Genomic DNA, 19,455 nt, shown 5'->3' on the forward strand with positions numbered 1-19,455 from the left:
TAAGTAGAGGAGCCAGTAAGAACAATAAAGTTGATTGAAGGTAGACTTTCCTCGGTCTCTTGGTAAGAACCCCCTATGATAGTCACCTAAATACCATCATTGTTTCTATTACGATCCTTCGTACACAAAGGGTAAAAATAGTGACCTTAGTTCTTCTCAGCAAGTTATCAGGGAACTGTATCACCAAGGGATTAATAGGCTTTGTATTTACCTTTTGCTTGATATCGTCTATTTGTTTGTTTTGTTGACTATTTTAAAGAGTCCTTTGCTCCTCTGAATTTAGTATTTAATTCAGCAAAATGTATTGAGTACCTAAGGTACTGTGCAGGCAACAGGAATTATTTCCTTTAAGAGAATCATAAGTCGATGTTAAAAATTTTGTTTGTGTTTGGCTTTCAATTTAGGACTAATTGAGGAATGTGTATATACACCCTTTGGGACCTTCTGACAGCATAAGAGGGAAATTTTTCATTGTGAGCTATGCTGACAAGCCAAAAGCTTTTTTGTGTGTTTAATGACTTTCCTTTAAGTAAACAATGGTGCTTGAGTAAGTTTTAACTGGTGTTCAGAGTAAGTTTCAACTGAGCTTTTACTAAGATATTAGAAAACTTTAGTTTGACTTTCAAATACAGCTGTGAATAACACAAAGAACATTGGTCCCAAATGTTTAATTATTAACCTACCACATTTACTCTATCATAGTGAGAGCAAAAGTAATCTGTCAGCTTAGATAGGTCCTGGATCATGGAAAATAACACATCCATGAGGCAGCAGAAAGACTTGAACTGAAGAACAGAAGTTGGGGGGCAGATAGGTCAGAGGTATAACATTTTTCTTTTTTTTTGCCTTTATATGCTGTATCTAAATTACTATTTATAAAACATTTTAGGAAAAGCTTTTTTTAATGTATTTTTTTTCTGTATTAGTAGCAATCTGTGTAAATGTTCTTGAAACTCATCAATAATAATATTTTTTAAAATTTATGTATTGTTAACCCTATCACCCTTATATATCCAGGGCTGTCACAGTGCACCTCATATTAAAGGCTATGTTTTCCAGACCTTTCTTCCCCTCTCTGCTTCTGTGCTCAATGTTATTAAAGCAGCTGGGGCTTACGTTTGAATAGCATGGAAAACCACAACACTCAAACAAAAGGAAGTACTTTTGATAAGGAGCTGTATTTTGAGTACTCCTATCCATATAATGTATTAGTTAAATCCAGTACCAAGAAGGGATACCTTTAAGTTGAAGATAAAGAGACCTTTGTTTTAGAGTCTTATGTTTGCAAATATGGATGGTTTTGGTTAAACTTTATACTGATTGCTGATTGTATAAGAGATTATATTTTTATATACTTTTTTGTGTGTATATTTTAGCCTCTTGTAGAAGAAGCAGTTCCTAATCTTCACAGCCCACCAACCACAAGCACCTCAGCCCTAAACAGCCTAGTAGTCTCTTGTGCATCTGCTGTTGGTGTGAGAGTGGCTGCTACATATGAAGCCGGGGCCTTGTCCCTTAAGAAAGTTATGAACTTCTATAGCACAGCCCCTTGTGAACCTGGAACTCAGGCAGGCAGTAGTTCCATAGGCCCGGAAGGTCTGAAAGATAGCAGAGAAGAACAGGTTAAGCAGGAATCAATGCAAGGAAAGAAAAGTTCAAGTCTTGTGGATATCAGAGAAGAAGAATCAGAGGGAGGCAGCCGAAGACTCTCCCTCCCTGGGTTGTTGTCCCAAGGTAAGGAAATAGTCACGTTTTGTAAACTGACTTTTGGTAAATCCAAAATGTTGCTGACATCATGTGCTATATTATAATAAATTAGTAACTTTCCAGATTGCTAAAGCTGGCATATTCAAATGTCAGAATTTATTTCATTTTGGTATTTAGGTGGTTTTAAAAGAAAGTTACATATTTTTCTGCTTTAGAAGTAACTGTAGAAGCTAATTTTTTGTGTGTGATGTCTGCTTCTGCTTATGAACCTTATTAGGAATCTTATTTTATTGTTCTCGAATGTAGCGATAGCCTCCTTATATCATAGTTGGGGCCTATAGTCCAGATAGATGAAGGTGCAGATGTGGCCACTGGGTAAGTAGGGATTTACTGTATTTGACCTAAAAGTGGAAATAATTTTAGGCTTCAATAAGAGAAAATTTCATTTTCGGATACAATTAGCAATAAACTTCTTCTAATATTAAGACTGTTAAGCAGTTGGTTCTTCAGTGTTTCTCAGTTGGTTCAGGAATCTCAGTCATTTAGGTTTTTGCTTCTGAAAATGTGACCTGCACCAGAAACAACAGCAGCATCTGGGAATTTGTTAGAAATGTAGGATCTCAGACTTAACTTCAAACCTGTTGAATCAGAATATGCATTATAACAAGATCCTCAGGTGACTAGTGTATACCTTAAAGTTTGAGAAGCATTGGGTTTACACCAGGAGTTGGTAAACTTTTTCTGTAAAGAGCTAAAAAGAAATACTGTATGATTTACGGGCCACACAGTCTGCGTTATATAATTACTCAACTTTGCCATTGTTGCTTAAAACTATCCATAAATAATACATAGATAAATGAGCAAGGCTATATATTCCAATAAAACTTTATTTACAAAACAGACAGTGGACTCTACCAATCCCTGGTTTACAGTATTTTGGGCAAAGCTCTAAAAGTTTCTAGACTATACTAAAACTTTTCTGCTCTGCCGTTTCTTGCACTTCCACTTACTTACGGCACTGTTGTGTCAATGAGCACTTCTATTGTCTTGCCTTCCAATTCTCATTGCCCCTAGATTTTCATCTACACAAATAAAGGACATTTCTGTTTTGAAATGGGAAAAAATTTGTCAGCCTTAGTGTAGTATTTTGTAAAGCATATTCTTTAGAATGCAAGTTCCCCAGGATATCACATAGACTTTCTATATAACCTAAATGTTATACAAAAAGGGATTCTGTAGCCAAATGCTTGGAAGTGGGGCTAAGTTAAGTTTAAACAAGTGTTTTAATTGCAGGACTTGTCAGGGCCTTCAGCATGCTAATGTGTGTGAATCTACAGGGGGATATAATGTAGTAGACAGCATTTACCAAACTCATCTGACTATTAAATCTCCATAGAATTTCCTTCACAAAAACCGTGTTAGTGTATTTCTTTGAAAACCAAGAGTTGGTCAAAATGGTATCTTTTTTCCCACCCATCTACTCCCTCACTTCATCTCTGATTTGTTTTCAGTTTCCCCCAGGCTCTTAAGAAAAGCTGCACGGGTAAAAACTCGGACAGTGGTTCTGACCCCTACGTACAGTGGAGAAGCAGATGCACTCCTGCCTTCTCTGAGAACGGAGGTGTGGACCTGGGGGAAAGGGAAGGAAGGACAGCTGGGGCACGGTGATGTTCTGCCTAGGTAAGTGCTGCCAGTATTTACTATTAGGAGTTGGCTTTAAGGTCTCTATATCACCATTTCCTCCAGAGGAAATCCTGTCCTTTCTAGCTCCAGGTTATTATATATTATTAATAGGGATTTAAAACAACAGCAAACCTGTCATGTTAGTCTTGAATTTATACGTAACAGTAAAGGACTTAAAGTATCCATGGTGTACCTTTCCATCTCTTCTTTGATGTGTATTCATCTTGGAACAGAAAGGGATGTTTGGGATAAGATTGTATTTCATTGAGGGGCACCTGAGTGCCTCTGTCAGTTAAGTATCCGACTTCTGCTCAGGTCATAATCTCATGGTTCATGAGTTCAAGCCCCACATTGGGCTCTGCAATGACAGCTCAGAGCCTGGAGCCTGCTTCAGAGTCTGTGTCTCCACACACCCCCCTCTCCCCCCCCCCCCCCACCTGCACTGTCTCTCTTTCTCTCAAAAATAAACATGAAAAAAAAAGATTGTATTTCATTGGAACACTTGAATAGTTCAAATTTTTAATGTATAAAAAAGAACCAACAATTTTTTTTTTTACTTGAAAGATGTTCCTCTGCTGCCACCAAAATAACTGTAATAGCAATATTAAACCATTGATGTATTTCAAGGAAAAACTGTTGTTTTAAGAAGAACTCATGAAATTAACAGATCAGATATTTATGAAGGTGTATATATGGAGTGATTATCTAAAACAGCCAATTAATGTAAATGTCTCTATTCTTAGCAGAGTGAAGGCAACTGTGGAATTAAAAAAAAAAAAAAAAAGAGTTCCCTCTATGGTTGTATTGTATCCTAAATTTTATTGTGTTTCTGCTGTAATGAATCCTTTAGTAGTCTTTTGATTCTTAACATTCTGAATTATGATTGTTAATTGGTGATTGATTGACAGAGATTAAATTAAAACCATCTAAGATTACTGATACTATTCAGAAGTAAATTGAATATATATTCGGTATTTTAATTTTTTAATTGTTTTTTTTATGTTTATTTTTGAGAGAGAGATAGAGCGTGAGCATGGGAGGGACAGAGAGAGGAGACACAGAATCTGAAGCAGGCTCCAGGCTCTGAGCTGTCAGCACAGAGCCCGATGTGGGGCTCAGACCCACAAACTGTGAGATCATGACCTGAGCTGTGATATCATGCCCTGACCTCTTAACCAACTGAGCCACTCAGGTGCCCCAGTATTTTTATTTTAATGTTTTCTTTTAAAATGTTTATTTTTACTCAAAAGCATTTACTCTGTAATTTGAAAAAGGTCAAGATTCTTGCTGAGCCTTTTTACTTGAATTTGTGTGTGTATTTTTTCTTTAAGGCTTCAACCACTATGTGTAAAATGTCTCGATGGGAAAGAAGTAATCTATCTGGAGGCAGGGGGTTACCATTCTCTTGCACTTACTGCGAAATCCCAGGTAGGCTGCAAACTATTAAAAACTAATTTTAATTTCATGGAAGGTTAACATGACCAAACTGGACCATCATTTATTCAGTGTGTACTGTGTGTCAGGCAACAATACTATATCTCATTTGATCTTTGTAGTGTTTTACATTGCACTGTTTATATTATTTCCGTTTTACAGATAAAGAAAGGGAGGTTCAGAGAAGTTACGTAGCTTGTGTAAAGTCACACGGGTGATAGTAGAATTTGATTCAACACTGGTCTACCTAACAAAGAAAGTTTCCATAATGTGCTCTTCCCAAAAAATAGAACTCAAGACTTTCCAGGATATTGATGAATTTTTACTTGTTTTTTGATGAAGAAAATCTGTAAATAAAACACTATGAAAAGAAAACAAAAGGTATTTCTTTTTTAAAGTTGTGGGACCTGGGTGTGCTAGGTGGCTCAGTTGGTTAAGTGTCCAGCTGTTGATTTTGGCTCAGGTCATGATCTCGCGGTTCACGGGATTGATAGCACAGAGCCTGCAAGACCTTACATGTGTAAGAACAAATTTAGGTGGGTTTTTTTTCCCCCCAGTAACCTCAGGAGTAGAAAAGGACGTGATCATCAAAACCATAAATTAGAAAGTAAAGATATGTTAGACTATGTGATAATTCAGACCGTGTAAGTAGCAAAAAACACCTCAAACAAAATTAAGATATATAACAAACTGGAAAAAAACATTTGTAACATATATGATAAAATGTTACTACCTAATACTAAAGAAAAATTGTCGAATGAGATTTATATTCCATTCATAAAAGAAGAAATAGAGATGACCAGCGATGAGTAAAAAGATGGTCAACCACTTAGTAAACAAATATACATTAAAACAACAGCAAAATATTTTCTTACCTGTCAGATTAGCAAGGATTGTATTTAATACTGTGTGCTGGTGAGGATGTAGGAAAAAGATACAGTGCTGACAAGAACATACATTGGACCTTGCTGGAAGACAGTTTGTTAGTATGTATCAAAAATCAGAATGTGGAGATTCATGGACCCAGACTTCTTTGCTTAGGAATTTATTCTAAGGAAATAAATAAATTTACACAAATATATATATTCAAGGATTTTCAATTTTTTATATTAAAAAATTGGAAAGAAATTATTATGTTTACTTCATTAGGTAATTGAATAAACTACACCCACAGTAGAGTTCTATGTAGTTATCGTGACTGATGTAGCTCTATATTTACTGACATAGAAAAATATCAGTGCATAGCATTAAATAAACACATCCATTCACTTTTTCTTTGTACTGTGACAGTCTTGTACAGTGACCATGAATTGCTTTTAAAACCAGAAGAAGCAAAACCATTTTCATTAAACATAGGCACTGTAATCCAGTTTCTTTTGTCTGTAGTGGAACATAGGTACTTGTGTTTCTCCTGCAGTGACTCTTCATATATGAAAAGGTGTTCTAGTTATGTCATAGTATTCCTATCTATAGAAAAAAGAATCGTTGGGGTGCCTGGGTGGCTCAGTAGGTTAAGCGTCAAACTCTTGGTTTCCCCTCAGGTCATGATTTCACGGTTTGTGAGATCGAGCCCTGAGGAGGCCTCTGCACTGACTTTGTGGAGCCTGCTTGGGATTCTTTCTCTCTCTCTCTCTCTCTCTCTCTCTCTCTCTCTGTGCCTCCCCCACTCATGCTCTCTCTCCTTCTCAAAATAAATAAACTTACAAAAAAAAATCATGATTAATTTTTCTTTATAGCACTGACCCGTATTTTTTATCACTTTCTTTGTAAGAGGCAGTGTAAGACAATTCCTGGGATTATATCCTGGCTCTGCCACTTATAAATTTGTGACTTCTCTGAGCTAGTTTCTTTATTGGTAAAGAAAGGATTGTCATGAGAATTAAGCATTAGTTAATACAAAGAGAATGTTGAGGACAATACTTGGCAGGTAGTAAACACTTGAGACATGTTAGTTGTTGTTTAACCCTTGGACTTTGTCTTCTAGTGTACTGTTTGCTCATTATCTCTGGTCTTGTTTAAAAGGGAATTTTCTCAGTATCTCTTATTTTAAAGAAGAAAGTAGTATATGTGTAACTATTGGTGTGTGTATATATACATAGATACACATGTATATGTTGTAGAGGTTCAGAATTGACATGCAAAATCAGATTTACAACTCTTACCTACTTTCTTGTGATTTTCTAATAGGTTTACTCATGGGGTAGCAATACCTTTGGTCAACTTGGGCATTATGATTTTCCAACAACAGTTCCTCGTCTTGCAAAGGTACTTTTGAGAACTTGGTGATTTTTTTATAGCAACTTATTTCAGAATTCTAAGTTATAACACTTAATATTTCTTTATTTTGTGTTTTAAAAAATTAGGATTTTATATTTGTAATCTAAATTTGTTTTCATGTACTTCAAGTTTTTTTTTTTTTTAAAAAACATGAAGCCCCTTATTTTCAGGCTAAATATTCTTTTTTTTTAGATAATATGTTTATATTTCTTTTGTTCTTAGCTTCCATTGTACTTTGAATATTCATAATTTTTTGTATTTAAAAATAAAAATGAAAAGTTCTTTCTTTTAAAACAAATGTTTCTGGGATTGTGATGTTGACTTTTGAGATTTACACTACCAAATAATGCTTATTACTCTCTGACTTTTCACTTAAGTTTGACTTTTATATAACGTTATGGTGGTGGTATTTTTTTGGTTTTTCTTACACACATAGTCATAGTAGTAAAACCTTTTTATAAATCTTTTCATTTTCTGTAGTGAAGCTAAAAGTATGGATGATTTCTTCACTGTGTATGAATTGGTTTTAGTTTTCAGTTTATGTAATGCTGTTCGGAGATTGGTAGCTTCTATCTAGTTCCTGTGATGCAATTCTAGAGGAGTGTCTATACTAAATTCTCATCAATAGTATTGGTTCCTTTTGTTTTTTTTAATGGTATTGACTCCTTATGCAAGGTTGGTTTGTTTTTTGAAGGGTAGAGGGCGAGGAGTACACATAGTGATAGCCTAACAGAATGGAATATGGAATTCCTTATATATTTGTAGTTTGATTGTGCTATCTCCCCCGTCCCAAGACATGCTCCCTCCACTGAGGGACTATAAAAAGGATGGTTCCTTCAACTTCAGGAACATGATTCACATGTAAACTACAGATAATACATATTCCAATAATTCATGTTTTCAGAGTGTCTGGTGCATCTATCACTTCATAAGACTTTTATTTGCTGCCTTTCCTTCTAGTGCACTTCATTTCACTGAGAGGGAAAGACTTAAATAAAACATTAGGGAACAGTTATTACTTCCTAGTTCCAATCTTAAATGTTTTCAGTATAGAACATTTCAGTGGTAAGCTATTTAATTACTGATATTTTATAACAAAAAAAATATGGCTTATCATTGTTCCCTGTTTTTTATTTCAGAAAAGCAGAATGTGCATTTATTCTTACCAAGGAAAGTTTTGTAACATAGAATGGAGACGCTCTGGAAATCAAATTTTTACTTAACACTATACAGTTAGACAAGAGAGAATAAGATCTTAATTTTGTTACTCATTAACTGTACATATAAAAATTACATCACCGGGATTTTGGTTTTATATTTATGGGAAAGATGAGAAAGACATTCTGAAGTTGTTTTAATTTGTGAATTAAGAGTCAAGGTAGAATGAGATCTGAATTAGTTTTGATTAGAGACTAGAAAGAGGACTCTTCTGCAGAAATTTTAATCCATTCTTTACAAAGTTAACAGGAAGCCCGTTATTTGGATAGCCTGGATTTGAGGAGATGGTGTCATGCTGGAAGAAGATGGCTGTGAAGTAGTAGAGACATGCACACACACTCACACAGTCACCTAATCACCTAGGATTTGGAGCCCATCTAGACACAAAGAATCCAACAGATTAGAGGATTTTTGCTTATCAATATAGAAATCACAGCTAAAGCTGGGGCTGGAGGTTGGGGCAGTAGTTTTCATAGAACACTTTCTTCAAATGAAATCTTCTGTGTAATCCCATACATAGAATGGATAAACATGGAGCTACTTTAGTTGAAGGATGGAGGGGGAATGGGGACAGAGTGCTGGCACCTGCACTTCCATGGTGGCTCCTGAATCACTACGTGGAATCCTAAGCTTTGAAAACCATTGGTTTAAGACAGGGGTTCTCAAACTTCTACACACATTGGCATCACCTGGAGAGTGTATTAAACCAGATTGCTGAGTCTAACCCCCAGTAGTAGCTCGTTGGCCTGAGAGTTTGCATTTCTAACAGGTTGTAGGTGATCGCTGCTGCTCTGCAAAGACTGCTTATTGAGAACCCCTGGTCTCGGGGATCCCTGTAGATGGGCTTCTAAGGGGTCCTGCCTGTTCCAACATCCTGGGGCTTGGTACAGTGAAGTCACATCTGAGAGGTAGTGAGTTCCAAGTGGGAAAACTGAATTTTAGCGCTCAAGGGTTTAGTTGGTTAGAGTGGAATTTTGTCTTGTTAGATTGTTTCTTTCTGTCTTGATTTTTTTGTACACGGTTCAATGTGAATGGACAGAGGTGTGTCGTAGCTGTCAGAATAGGGCTCTAGAAGTTTCTGTGCCTCCTGATTGTAATATAGGCTAAGAACTGTGGGGACTCCCACAAATAACTATTAAAAATTAGATCTATGGTTTTTCCTTTTTAAATTCCAGTTTTTCAGATTTTTATAAAAACAATCCAGTTCTAAATTTAAAAGCTGAGGGGGTGCCTGGGTGGCTCAGTTGGTTAAGCATCCAACCTCGGCTCAGGTCATGAACTCATGAGTTTGAGCCCCACATCAGCTCTGCATTCAAAAATAAATATAAACATTTAAAAAAAATAAAAGCTGAACAAGGGATTGCATCTGTGCTGCAATTGATCAGGCACATCACTGGGTGAGTTTTGCCCTCTGAGGTGTGAGTGACTTTGCACCACACCTGTTTAACCTGACATTTCAGTTCTGGTAGATCTGAATTTCTCTTTAATTCCTTCTCTTATCAGATAATTTCTTGCTGTTGTTACAGGTGAACAGTGAAAATGGAGTCTGGAGTGTAGCTGCAGGCCAGGATTATTCCCTGTTTTTAGTGGATACAGAAGACTTCCAACCTGGGTTATATTATAGTGGCCGACAGGACCCTACAGAAGTTGACAACCTTCCAGAGAATCACAGTGGTACTAAGACTCCAGTACTTCTCTCCTGTAGTAAGGTGAACAGGAATTGGATCCTAAGGCCCACATTCTGTAACACATGGGCAGTCTTGTTTTTGTTATTATTTGTATGTATGCCTATTATTAAGTATCTCACTACTGTATTTAAAATTGGAAACCCTTACCATCCCCCTTTACTCCTTATCTCCTTTTTCTGACTTACTTCCCTCCACAGTGCCTATCACCATCGAATAACCTATATAATTTGCTTTTTTTGTTTATTTTCTGTCCTCAACTGTAAGATTCCTAAGAGGAGAGATTTTAAGCTCTCTCGCTTACTGCTGTATTCTCAACAGCAAGTCCCTTATAAATGTTTGTTGAATTAACACTCTTGTAGGAATATCAAAAAGTATATTTCATAATAAAATTTCGTGACTGCATTCATGGAGCTCTCAGAGGTAAATTAGAATAGAATTGGAGAGAGAAGTTTTTTTTTTTTTTTTAAGTTTATTTTTGTTTATTTTGAGAGAGAGAGAGGAGAGAGAGTGGCAGAGAGAGAGGGAGACAGAATCCCAAGCAGGCTCCACATTGCCAGTGCAGAGCTCAATGCGGGGCTCAAATCCTTGAACCGTAAGATCATGACCTGAGCCAAAATCCAGAGCTGGTTGCTTGGGGCGCCTGGGTGGCTCAGTCGGTAGAAGCGTCCGATTCTTGGTTTCGACTCAGGTCATGATCTCGTGCTTCGTGAGATCAAGTCCTGCATCAGGCTCTGTGCTGACAGTGTGAAGCCTGCTTGGGATTCTCTCTCCCTGTCTCTCTGCCTCTTCCCCATGTTCGTTCTCTCTCTATCTCTCTCTCTCTGAGCTCTCTCAAAATAAACAAACTTAAAAAAGAGTTGGATGTTTAATTGACTGAGCCACCTAGGCGCCCCAAGAAATGAGTGTTTAATTGTAAACGGGAAGTAAAAATTGCACAGGCCCATGGTGGGCTCATGGCAGACCCAACAACTACCAGCAGTGCTCTGTTTCCCATTCCTTCCCTCTCTGTTAACTTTTCATTTATTTACTGCTGTTTACTCCCTTCTTTTTCATTTGGATTTCTCTGCTTTCCTACTTCCTATCCCTTTTTCATAAACAAACCACTGGCATGTTTCTGGTTTTCTTTTTCCTCATTAAAGTAACTCACATCCTCCAAGTGATAATGCTGTAAGGGAATTAACCCTCAAAGCTAGTACATTCTGGGTTTCTTATTCGTACTGAATAATATATCCTACGGATTGTTTTTTTTATCTTTCATGTTTGTTTTTTTGACTAAATGTATAAGCTATGATTGTATAGGGACAACATGTTTCTTACGAAAGGTAACACTGGCCAAGATTTGGCTCCTGACCTATATATAGCCTCTTATTTGAGACATACTAATTGACTCTTTGTAGTTGTTGGCCCTGGCTCCACATTCCCCATGAAAAATTTCAGTCTGGATAAATGATGAAATAGGCTGATAAGACGAACAAGGCTCTAACATGTATTTTTAGTTACCATGGGGCATTAAGTAGCTTATTGGGTCTGCAGCTTGGTGGCCTGGTTTGTAGGGATCTGTGTATGCATTCATTATTTTTGTTTAGTGGTGTAATAGGTAAATAATGACAAAAAGTCCCTTTTAAAGAAAATCCCATTATGTTGTACTTTTAAGATACAAGATAACTTCTAGACCCTTAATATTTTAGCATAGAGATCTTTTCTGCTTTCGTTTATCCTATCTCATAAAAAAAAGAAGGTTCCTGAGACATGTATCTCTGACATTTGGATCTTTGTATATTTAGGGTGTCTGTGGTTCTAAACACGTGTAATGTGAAATAAAAGATATTGTGGCAATAAATAAAAGCATAGATATATATAGTTGTGTATAGGTCCAGATATACATATATAACAGTGTTGTACTGGTTAACCAGCTGTAAAACAAAACAAAACAAAAAAATCAGCCGTGATTTGTAGTGTTTGCCAATTTGTTTTTGGTAATTTTACTGTTGCTAATTTCAAGCTACTAGTAGTTTAATAACTAACTTGCAAAATTCCTGAATATTTCCCATTTGGCTCTTGCTAGCTGATATTAGCCAGTGTTAGCACCCAAATTGCTGCTAGTAAATTATATTTTACCTTTAATCTTTTTATTCTCTGTTTCAGCTCGGATATATAAGCAGAGTGACAGCAGGAAAAGATAGCTATCTAGCTTTGGTGGACAAAAATGTTATGGGATATATTGCCAGTCTCCATGAGTTGGCTACTACAGAAAGACGGTTCTATTCAAAACTAAGTGACATCAAATCTCACATCCTCAGGCCTCTTCTTAGTTTAGGTAAGTAGAATCTCCCCTGAACTCCCTCAGTTATCAGGACTCTTACCTGTTCTTCCTGTGTCAGAAGTAAAAAAAACTTCTTGAGTCATGGTTTATTCTTTTCTTTCCATTCTCTTATTTTTTTTAAGTTTATTTATTTATTTTGAGAGAGAGAGAGAGAGAGAGAGAGAGAATGAGAATCCCAAGCAGGCTCCACGCTGTCAGTGCAGAGCCTGACGTGGGGCTTGTTCCCATGAACTGTGAGATCATGACCTGAGCCAAAACCAAGAGTTAGACACTCAACCAACTGAGCCACCCCAGGCGCCCTGTCCATTCTCTTATTTTTATACACAGGCAGTCAACAACTTACAAACTGTTTGCACTTTGTCAGTAGCCCAGCTGCCCCTAAGTATTCTACCACTCCCACAGCTCTTTGTCCTTGTGGAAGTAAGATGTGGCACTTTCAGGATATTCATGGCAGAGAAGCAGAACAGCTTTGGGCAAGTTGATCCTAGGAACTAGACTTCTAAACAACACTTCTAGCCCCATGAGTCCTAAGATAGCTTACATTAGACTACCTGAATTTTTAATTTTTTTGTTGTTGTTGTTCTAGTTCTTAGAATTATACCAAGTAGAGATTCATTTAGATTTACAAGTAGTGTCTTAAAATGTGGATAAGAGTGTTCAGGGTCTTATCCCACATTACTACGAATTGGCTAAATCTGATTTCTTTTCTTAGTTGTCAACAAGGAGGGATTGGAGATGAAGAGATAATACAGAGGAAATGGATTACAGTAGTTCTAGAGGGGGGGCTACTGTCCATGTACACTAGATCCCGGGAGTTTCTAGGAGGTTAGAGAGGAATACAAAATGGAGGTGGGGGGAGTGGCTATTGAAGATCAAATTTCATTATTTCAAAAATTTTTATAAGTTTGGCCCTGCACATAGAAAACAGAGAGGAACTTTTCTTTTTCTTTCCTGCAATCCTTGACCCTCTCTGAGGACCTAGAATTCAGGTCAAAACTGTGATACTTAAATTCTGCCTTATTAGCACATCAGATTTTCCACATTAGGTTGACATTGGTTTGTGTGGGTCAGCCCATTTTATAATGGGAAAACCACTATTTTTTCAAATAACTAATTTATGGTCTTTCAGAATGCCCCCTTTTGTAAGTTAGGGACTGTCTGCATTTATTTTGTTTTATTTTGGTTTTGGTTTATTTTATTTTATTATTTTTTTGAGTTTATTAATTTTTTAGTAATCTCTATACCCAGTGTGGGGCTCAAACTCACGACTCACATAGAGTCACACGCTCTTCCAACTGAGCCAGCCAGGCGCCCCAGTTTGTTTATTTTAGTTTTTGATATGTTTTGCCTTTTTAAGTGTTGTAGAGTGCTTGTTCTATAAATTCTTCTCCAGTGGGTGGGCCTAATATCCCAGGAGTTTGGCAGGGGAAAAGCAGCAATCTAAGCTGGAAGCTTCCTGGATTGCTCTAAAAGAAAAGTGAAATCATCCTTGTCCTTGTCCTGATTCCTGATTTCTTTATTGTTTTTCCCTTGTCTGCTCATCAGCCTCAGTGCTTAGAGAGATGTCCTGGAAACTAGGAACTTTGGACTGGGAAAAAGCAAATAATCTCCTGGTGCCCTGTATAAAGTTCAGAGCAATCTGGTCAGTCTGATTGGGGGATTGACCTCTCTGCACTGAAGTGTTGGGCTTGTCCCAGGAGCAATAGAGCAGAAGTCAGTACAAAAAGTTGAAAATATTAACCAAGATATAACTACAAAAGTGAGTTTGATTCCTAGCTGTTACTTTCCAGTTGTGTGAAATTGGATAATTCACTTCCCCTTTCTTGGCTTCAGATTACTTCTCTTCAGAATGAGAGGAGAGTTGGATTTGCTCAGTGGTTCTCAAATTTGGCTGGTCTTCAAAATACCCTGGAGAGCTTTTCTTCTGAATATATCCATCCTGGGATCTTAACCTTGGCCTACTGAGTCAGAATCTATAGAATCCCTGTGAATATATTTTTAACAAGTTTTTCAAATGACTGGATTCTATGATCTCTGAAGTTGCTTTCTTTACCACTGATTATTTGAGTTCCACAGTTGAGAGTACGTCTCAACATGTTAAGTATTTTTAGAAAAGGAGGATTCATAATCTTGATCATAAGAAAGTATTCAGGTAATGAGTCTTCAGGTTATGTCATCATCATCATATTGTTACAGACAATTTGGGCACTGCAAGTACAGTCCAGCTGTTGCAGGAGGTGGCGAGCCGGTTCAGCAAGCTGTGTTACCTAATTGGTCAGCATGGAGCCTCACTGAGCAGCTTCCTTCATGGGATAAAGGAAGCCAGGAGTTTGGTCATTCTGAAGCATGCAAGTCTCTTCTTGGATAGTTATACAGAGCAAGTATCCAGTCCCGTGTCATGTTCAATCTCTGCAGGGTTATTCTGCCAAGGAGAACAGCTCCTTAATCAGAAGAGACTAGATTAGGGACAGTGATATAAGGTAATAGAAATTGCAAAGCAGTATTTTAATCTTAAGCCAACTATAGTTCTGCATTGCTAAAATTTTAGTTTTCTTTAAGGGGAAAGAGTCTTAAAAATAATTATATTTCCTTCTATAGTTTAGCAAAATGATTGATAGTCTACTTAATTTACATAAAATATACTATAATAAATATGGTTCTTTAGAGAACAGTGTTGCTTACTTAAGTAAATTATGCTAAAATTAGAGGAAATAAGTAACTGAACAATTATTTTAAGACCAACTGCTAATGGTAAATATCGATTTGTTCCAATGTCTGTTTTTTATTGTTGTGTAAATGGAGGATTTAAAGACCATACTATCTTCAAAATAAAGATATTTCCTTAATAAAATCTAGGATAGTTATCCACAGTTCTTGTTATGTTTTTCAAGTAAAATATACCAAATGTATTTGAAAATTTAAATATTTCTCACTTTTTCTTAATTTGTATATTGACATTATGACATGAGGCATAATTTGTTATTTTAATGTGCATTAAAATAACATTAATGCTTTGATCTGAAGTGAAAATTTTATTCTTTATTAATACCTCATCCATCTAGCAAATATCGACTGAGTACCCACTAAGTACCAGGCACTGTGTAGAGCTCTGAGATCATGCAGCCACAGTGCACAGCCAGTGAAAAGGAGTTAATGTTCTGTTGGTGTTTTGTTGAAGTTATTTTTAATATAAGTAAAGTTTGTTTATTATTGAAAACTGTATAAATAAAGATAGTCAAAAAGATGTTTAAAGTTGCCCGTAATCTGATCACCGGAAATAGCCATTATTAATAATCTTAGTATATTTCCTTTCGCATTTATGCATGTATATACAGATAGATTAGATGCATGTGATTTTAATTCTAAACGAAATTGAATGTATTTGAAGCTATTGTCTGAGAGGAAATAGCCAAGTTGAAGCCTTTTAACTCATTGTCTGTCAGACATGAAAAATACATAATTTGATACCAATTTACTTTTTTAAACAAGATTTTGTTTGTGTGAAGCTTTCAGCTTTTACTAGTATAGTTCTTTTTTATCTTATTTATCTCATAATCTTTTTTACTTCTTTTGTTCTCTGATACTTCAGGACCTATAATTAGAAATGCTTTTTTTTTTTTTATACCTTGGACTATTTTTTTTTAACCCAATTTATTCATATTGATGGGACAAGTAAAAAAATCCTGATTTGTTTATGAATTTTGAAAATAATTTTTAATTGTGGTAAAATACATGTAACATCAAATTTGCCATCAGGACCATTTTATTTATTTTTGTTTTATTTATTTTTAATGTTTATTTTTGAGAGCAAGAGAGAGAGTGAGTGCGGGAAAGGAGCAGAGAGAGAGGGAGACAGAGGATCGGAAGCAGGCTCTGTACTCAGAGCAGAGAGCCCGATGTGGAGTTTGAACTCACAAACCTGAGCTGAAGTAAGATGCTTAACCAACTGAGTCACCCAGGTGCCCTAGTAGTACCATTTTTAAGTGTACAGTACCATGGGCTTTTTTTTTTCCAGTAGGCTCCATGCCCAATGTGGGACTTGAGCTCACAACCCTGAGATCAAGACCTGAGATCAAGGGTTGGATGCTCCACCAACTGAGCCACGCAGGCACCCACTTTGGGCTGTTTTTAATAGGAATTTACCCTCTTTCTGAAAGTCAATTGATTCCATTTTGCCATCCTGGGAGTATGGTAGAAGTATACACAACTCAAAACAATATATCAAGACATTCTCTAGCGATTGATCAAAACTTAACCAACATTTTCTAAGTTTCACTCGAGCTCTTTTAACATATTTTTTTCTTCTCTATTATTTCTGAAGACTTAATTTTCACTAAAATCCAACAGTTTAAATCATATTTTCTCAAGTTTGTTAAGTTACCAAAGTAAAATCTACCAAACAAATTCTAGGATCTTCTGCATAATTTAGGTGTATTTTAAATTTATAATTTATAGTAATATCTTTACTAAAATGGCTTTTCCCCCCTGCCTGAGTATTGTGATTATCACATAACCTGCCCTTCTTTTCAGTCCTTTACAGTTCATGAATGTTGACATCACAAAAGTACTGAAACTTATTGGTGAGATACCAAAAAGTATCTGCTCCAGTTGCTTGTTTGAAAATTCTGAAGAACAAATTTACATTTTAATGCTAACATATGTGTGTTTTCTCTTTTGCTCAAGGTATTGCACATCTATTACAAATTTCCTGGTTATGGGAGGATTCCAGCTTCTTGCTAAGCCTGCCATGTAAGCAAACACTTACCTTCCCATTATTATTCTAACAACCAAAGATCATATTTTATTGTGTTCTGTGTTTTTGAGTGCCTGGGAAAAGCTTTGACTTTGTCATTTTACCAAATGAATCAAAATGTAGACTTTCACTGACTCTTAAAAGGACTGGTATTATTAGCTCCTGATTATCATTGGAAGTAGTGTAGTACTGAAAAAACTACAAGGTCTGGGTCCTTCTTTAGTGCTACCACTTATTATCCCTGAGATGTTAGACAACTCTCTTCACCAAATTGAGCATAATTTTTTTCATCTGAAAGAAGAGAATGTTTTTGCCCTGGTAAGGAACAAATAACGTATGGGATGGTGTAGAGAAAAACGCAAAGTGTTGCACAGATAGAAAGATTCTGCGTTTAGTTTCTGGATAATAAATATAAAAGCACCTTACATGAATCTAATCATTCTGAACTATGTAGATTCTCAACAAGTGTTGACCTATAGACAAAAGCAAGTTTAAAAAATTCACATGTATTTTAATAATAAACATATCAAATATGTACTCACAACCCAGATTTCATAGACGTTAATGTTTTGCCATGTTTGCTTTTGATTTTATATCCTAATAGAGTAATAACATCCTAAGATCATTTCTGATCTTTTTTTTTTTTTTTTTTAATGTTTATTTATTTTTGAGACAGAGAGAGACAGAGCATGAATGGGGGAGGGTCAGAGAGAGAGGGAGACACAGAATCCGAAACAGGCTCCAGGCTCTGAGCAGTCAGCACAGAGCCTGATGCGGGGCTTGAACTCACGGACTGCGAGATCATGACCTGAGCCGAAGTCGGACGCTTAACCGACTGAGCCACCCAGGCGCCCCAAGATCATTTCTGATCTTAAAGAGGATAGTTTTAGCATTTCTTCATTAAAGATGATTGCCTTAGGTTTTTGGTAAATATCATTTATAGGGTTAAAAGATTCCCTTCTTTAAGAAAAAAAAATGGCTCCCTCTATTCCTGAAAGTTGAAGAGCAATTGATTTTTTTAACGGTAAATATCCTTGAGTTCTCAAGATGAATTCAGTGGCCTGTTTGTATTAGTTTTTCAGTACGTTACTGACATTTGCTAATATTTAAAATTTTTGCAACTATGTGAATGTGAGGTTTTTCTTCTCTTCTGAACTTGCTCAGTTTGGGTAAGAAGGTTGCACTAGCAATTACAAAATGAGTGTGGGAACTTTATTTTCTGGAATAGTTTGCATGAGATAGGGAATATCTGTACTTTGAGATTTTGTGGAATTCATCTATGAAAAGATATGGCTTTCATGGGGGCATTTTTTTTTTTTTTGATGTTTATTTATTTTTGAGAGAGAGAAAGAGGGAGACATAGACTCCGAAGCAGGCTCCAGGTTCTGAGCTGTCAGCACAGAGCCTGATGCAGGGCTTGAACACACGAACCGTGAGATCATGACCAGAGCTGAAGTTGGATGCTTAACCAACTGAGCCACCCAGGCGCCCCTTTGGGGGCATTTCTGTAGGGGTTTTTTTTTTTTTTTTTAATTTTTTTTTTTTTCAACGTTTATTTATTTTTGGGACAGAGAGAGACAGAGCATGAACGGGGGAGGGGCAGAGAGAGAGGGAGACACAGAATCGGAAGCAGGCTCCAGGCTCTGAGCCATCAGCCCAGAGCCTGACGCGGGGCTCGAACTCACGGACCGCGAGATCGTGACCTGGCTGAAGTCGGACGCTTAACCGACTGCGCCACCCAGGCGCCCCTGTAGGGGGTTTTTAAACTACCAGTTTAATTTCTTTCATGATTAGATCTGTTCAGGTCTTTATTTCTTCTTGTGGCTTTAATTATTTGTACTTTTCTGGAAAATTGTTCATTGCATCCAAGTTTTCAAATTTATTGGTGTAATATTTCTTAAGATTATTTTCACCTCCATAATAAATGTAGTTGTTTTTCATTCCTCTTATTTGAGCCTTTTATCTTTTTATCTTAGTTGATTTTGTCAAGTTTACCTTTTTTTAATCTTCTTTCCAAAGATTAAGCTTTAGTTTTTCCATTCTTTTTCATTAATTTTTGCCTCTTATTTCCTTCTTCTTTCTTTGTTTTCTCCTGTTAATATCTCCCAACTTTGAGTTTAGCATTTAGTTCATTAATTTTCCAATCCTTTAATTTTTCTGATGTACTCATCCAAGGCCATAAATTTCCCTCCAAGTGTTGCTTTGGCTATATCTTAAAGTTTTGTTTTTATAGTCATTAAATTATAAATGTATTTCTAATTTCTGTTGTGATTTTTTCTTTGATTTATGTCATGTGCTCATTGATATCTTTGACTTATGTCATGTGCTCATTCATTTCCAAAATAAGGATTTGGCCTTCATTTTTTTAATGA

General features: G+C 36.3%; 1 protein-coding gene across 1 annotated transcript in view; it reads left to right on the plus strand.

Moving 5' to 3' along the window:
* ALS2 (alsin Rho guanine nucleotide exchange factor ALS2) overlaps positions 1 to 19,455 on the plus strand; it is a 72,244-nt gene that overhangs the window by 21,053 nt on the left and 31,736 nt on the right. Inside the window, exons 5-12 of the mRNA XM_047084861.1 lie at positions 1,377 to 1,734; positions 3,219 to 3,387; positions 4,722 to 4,818; positions 7,012 to 7,089; positions 9,846 to 10,028; positions 12,153 to 12,324; positions 14,527 to 14,707; positions 17,014 to 17,079. Of these exons, the coding sequence (XP_046940817.1) occupies positions 1,377 to 1,734; positions 3,219 to 3,387; positions 4,722 to 4,818; positions 7,012 to 7,089; positions 9,846 to 10,028; positions 12,153 to 12,324; positions 14,527 to 14,707; positions 17,014 to 17,079 (1,304 nt within the window). The remainder of the gene's footprint in view (positions 1 to 1,376; positions 1,735 to 3,218; positions 3,388 to 4,721; positions 4,819 to 7,011; positions 7,090 to 9,845; positions 10,029 to 12,152; positions 12,325 to 14,526; positions 14,708 to 17,013; positions 17,080 to 19,455) is intronic.

Source organism: Lynx rufus, unplaced genomic scaffold (assembly GCF_022079265.1).
Source record: "Lynx rufus isolate CCGP_SWC_20201006 ecotype Redwood Valley unplaced genomic scaffold, mLynRuf1.p SCAF_2, whole genome shotgun sequence".
NCBI classification, from domain to species: Eukaryota; Metazoa; Chordata; class Mammalia; order Carnivora; family Felidae; genus Lynx; species Lynx rufus.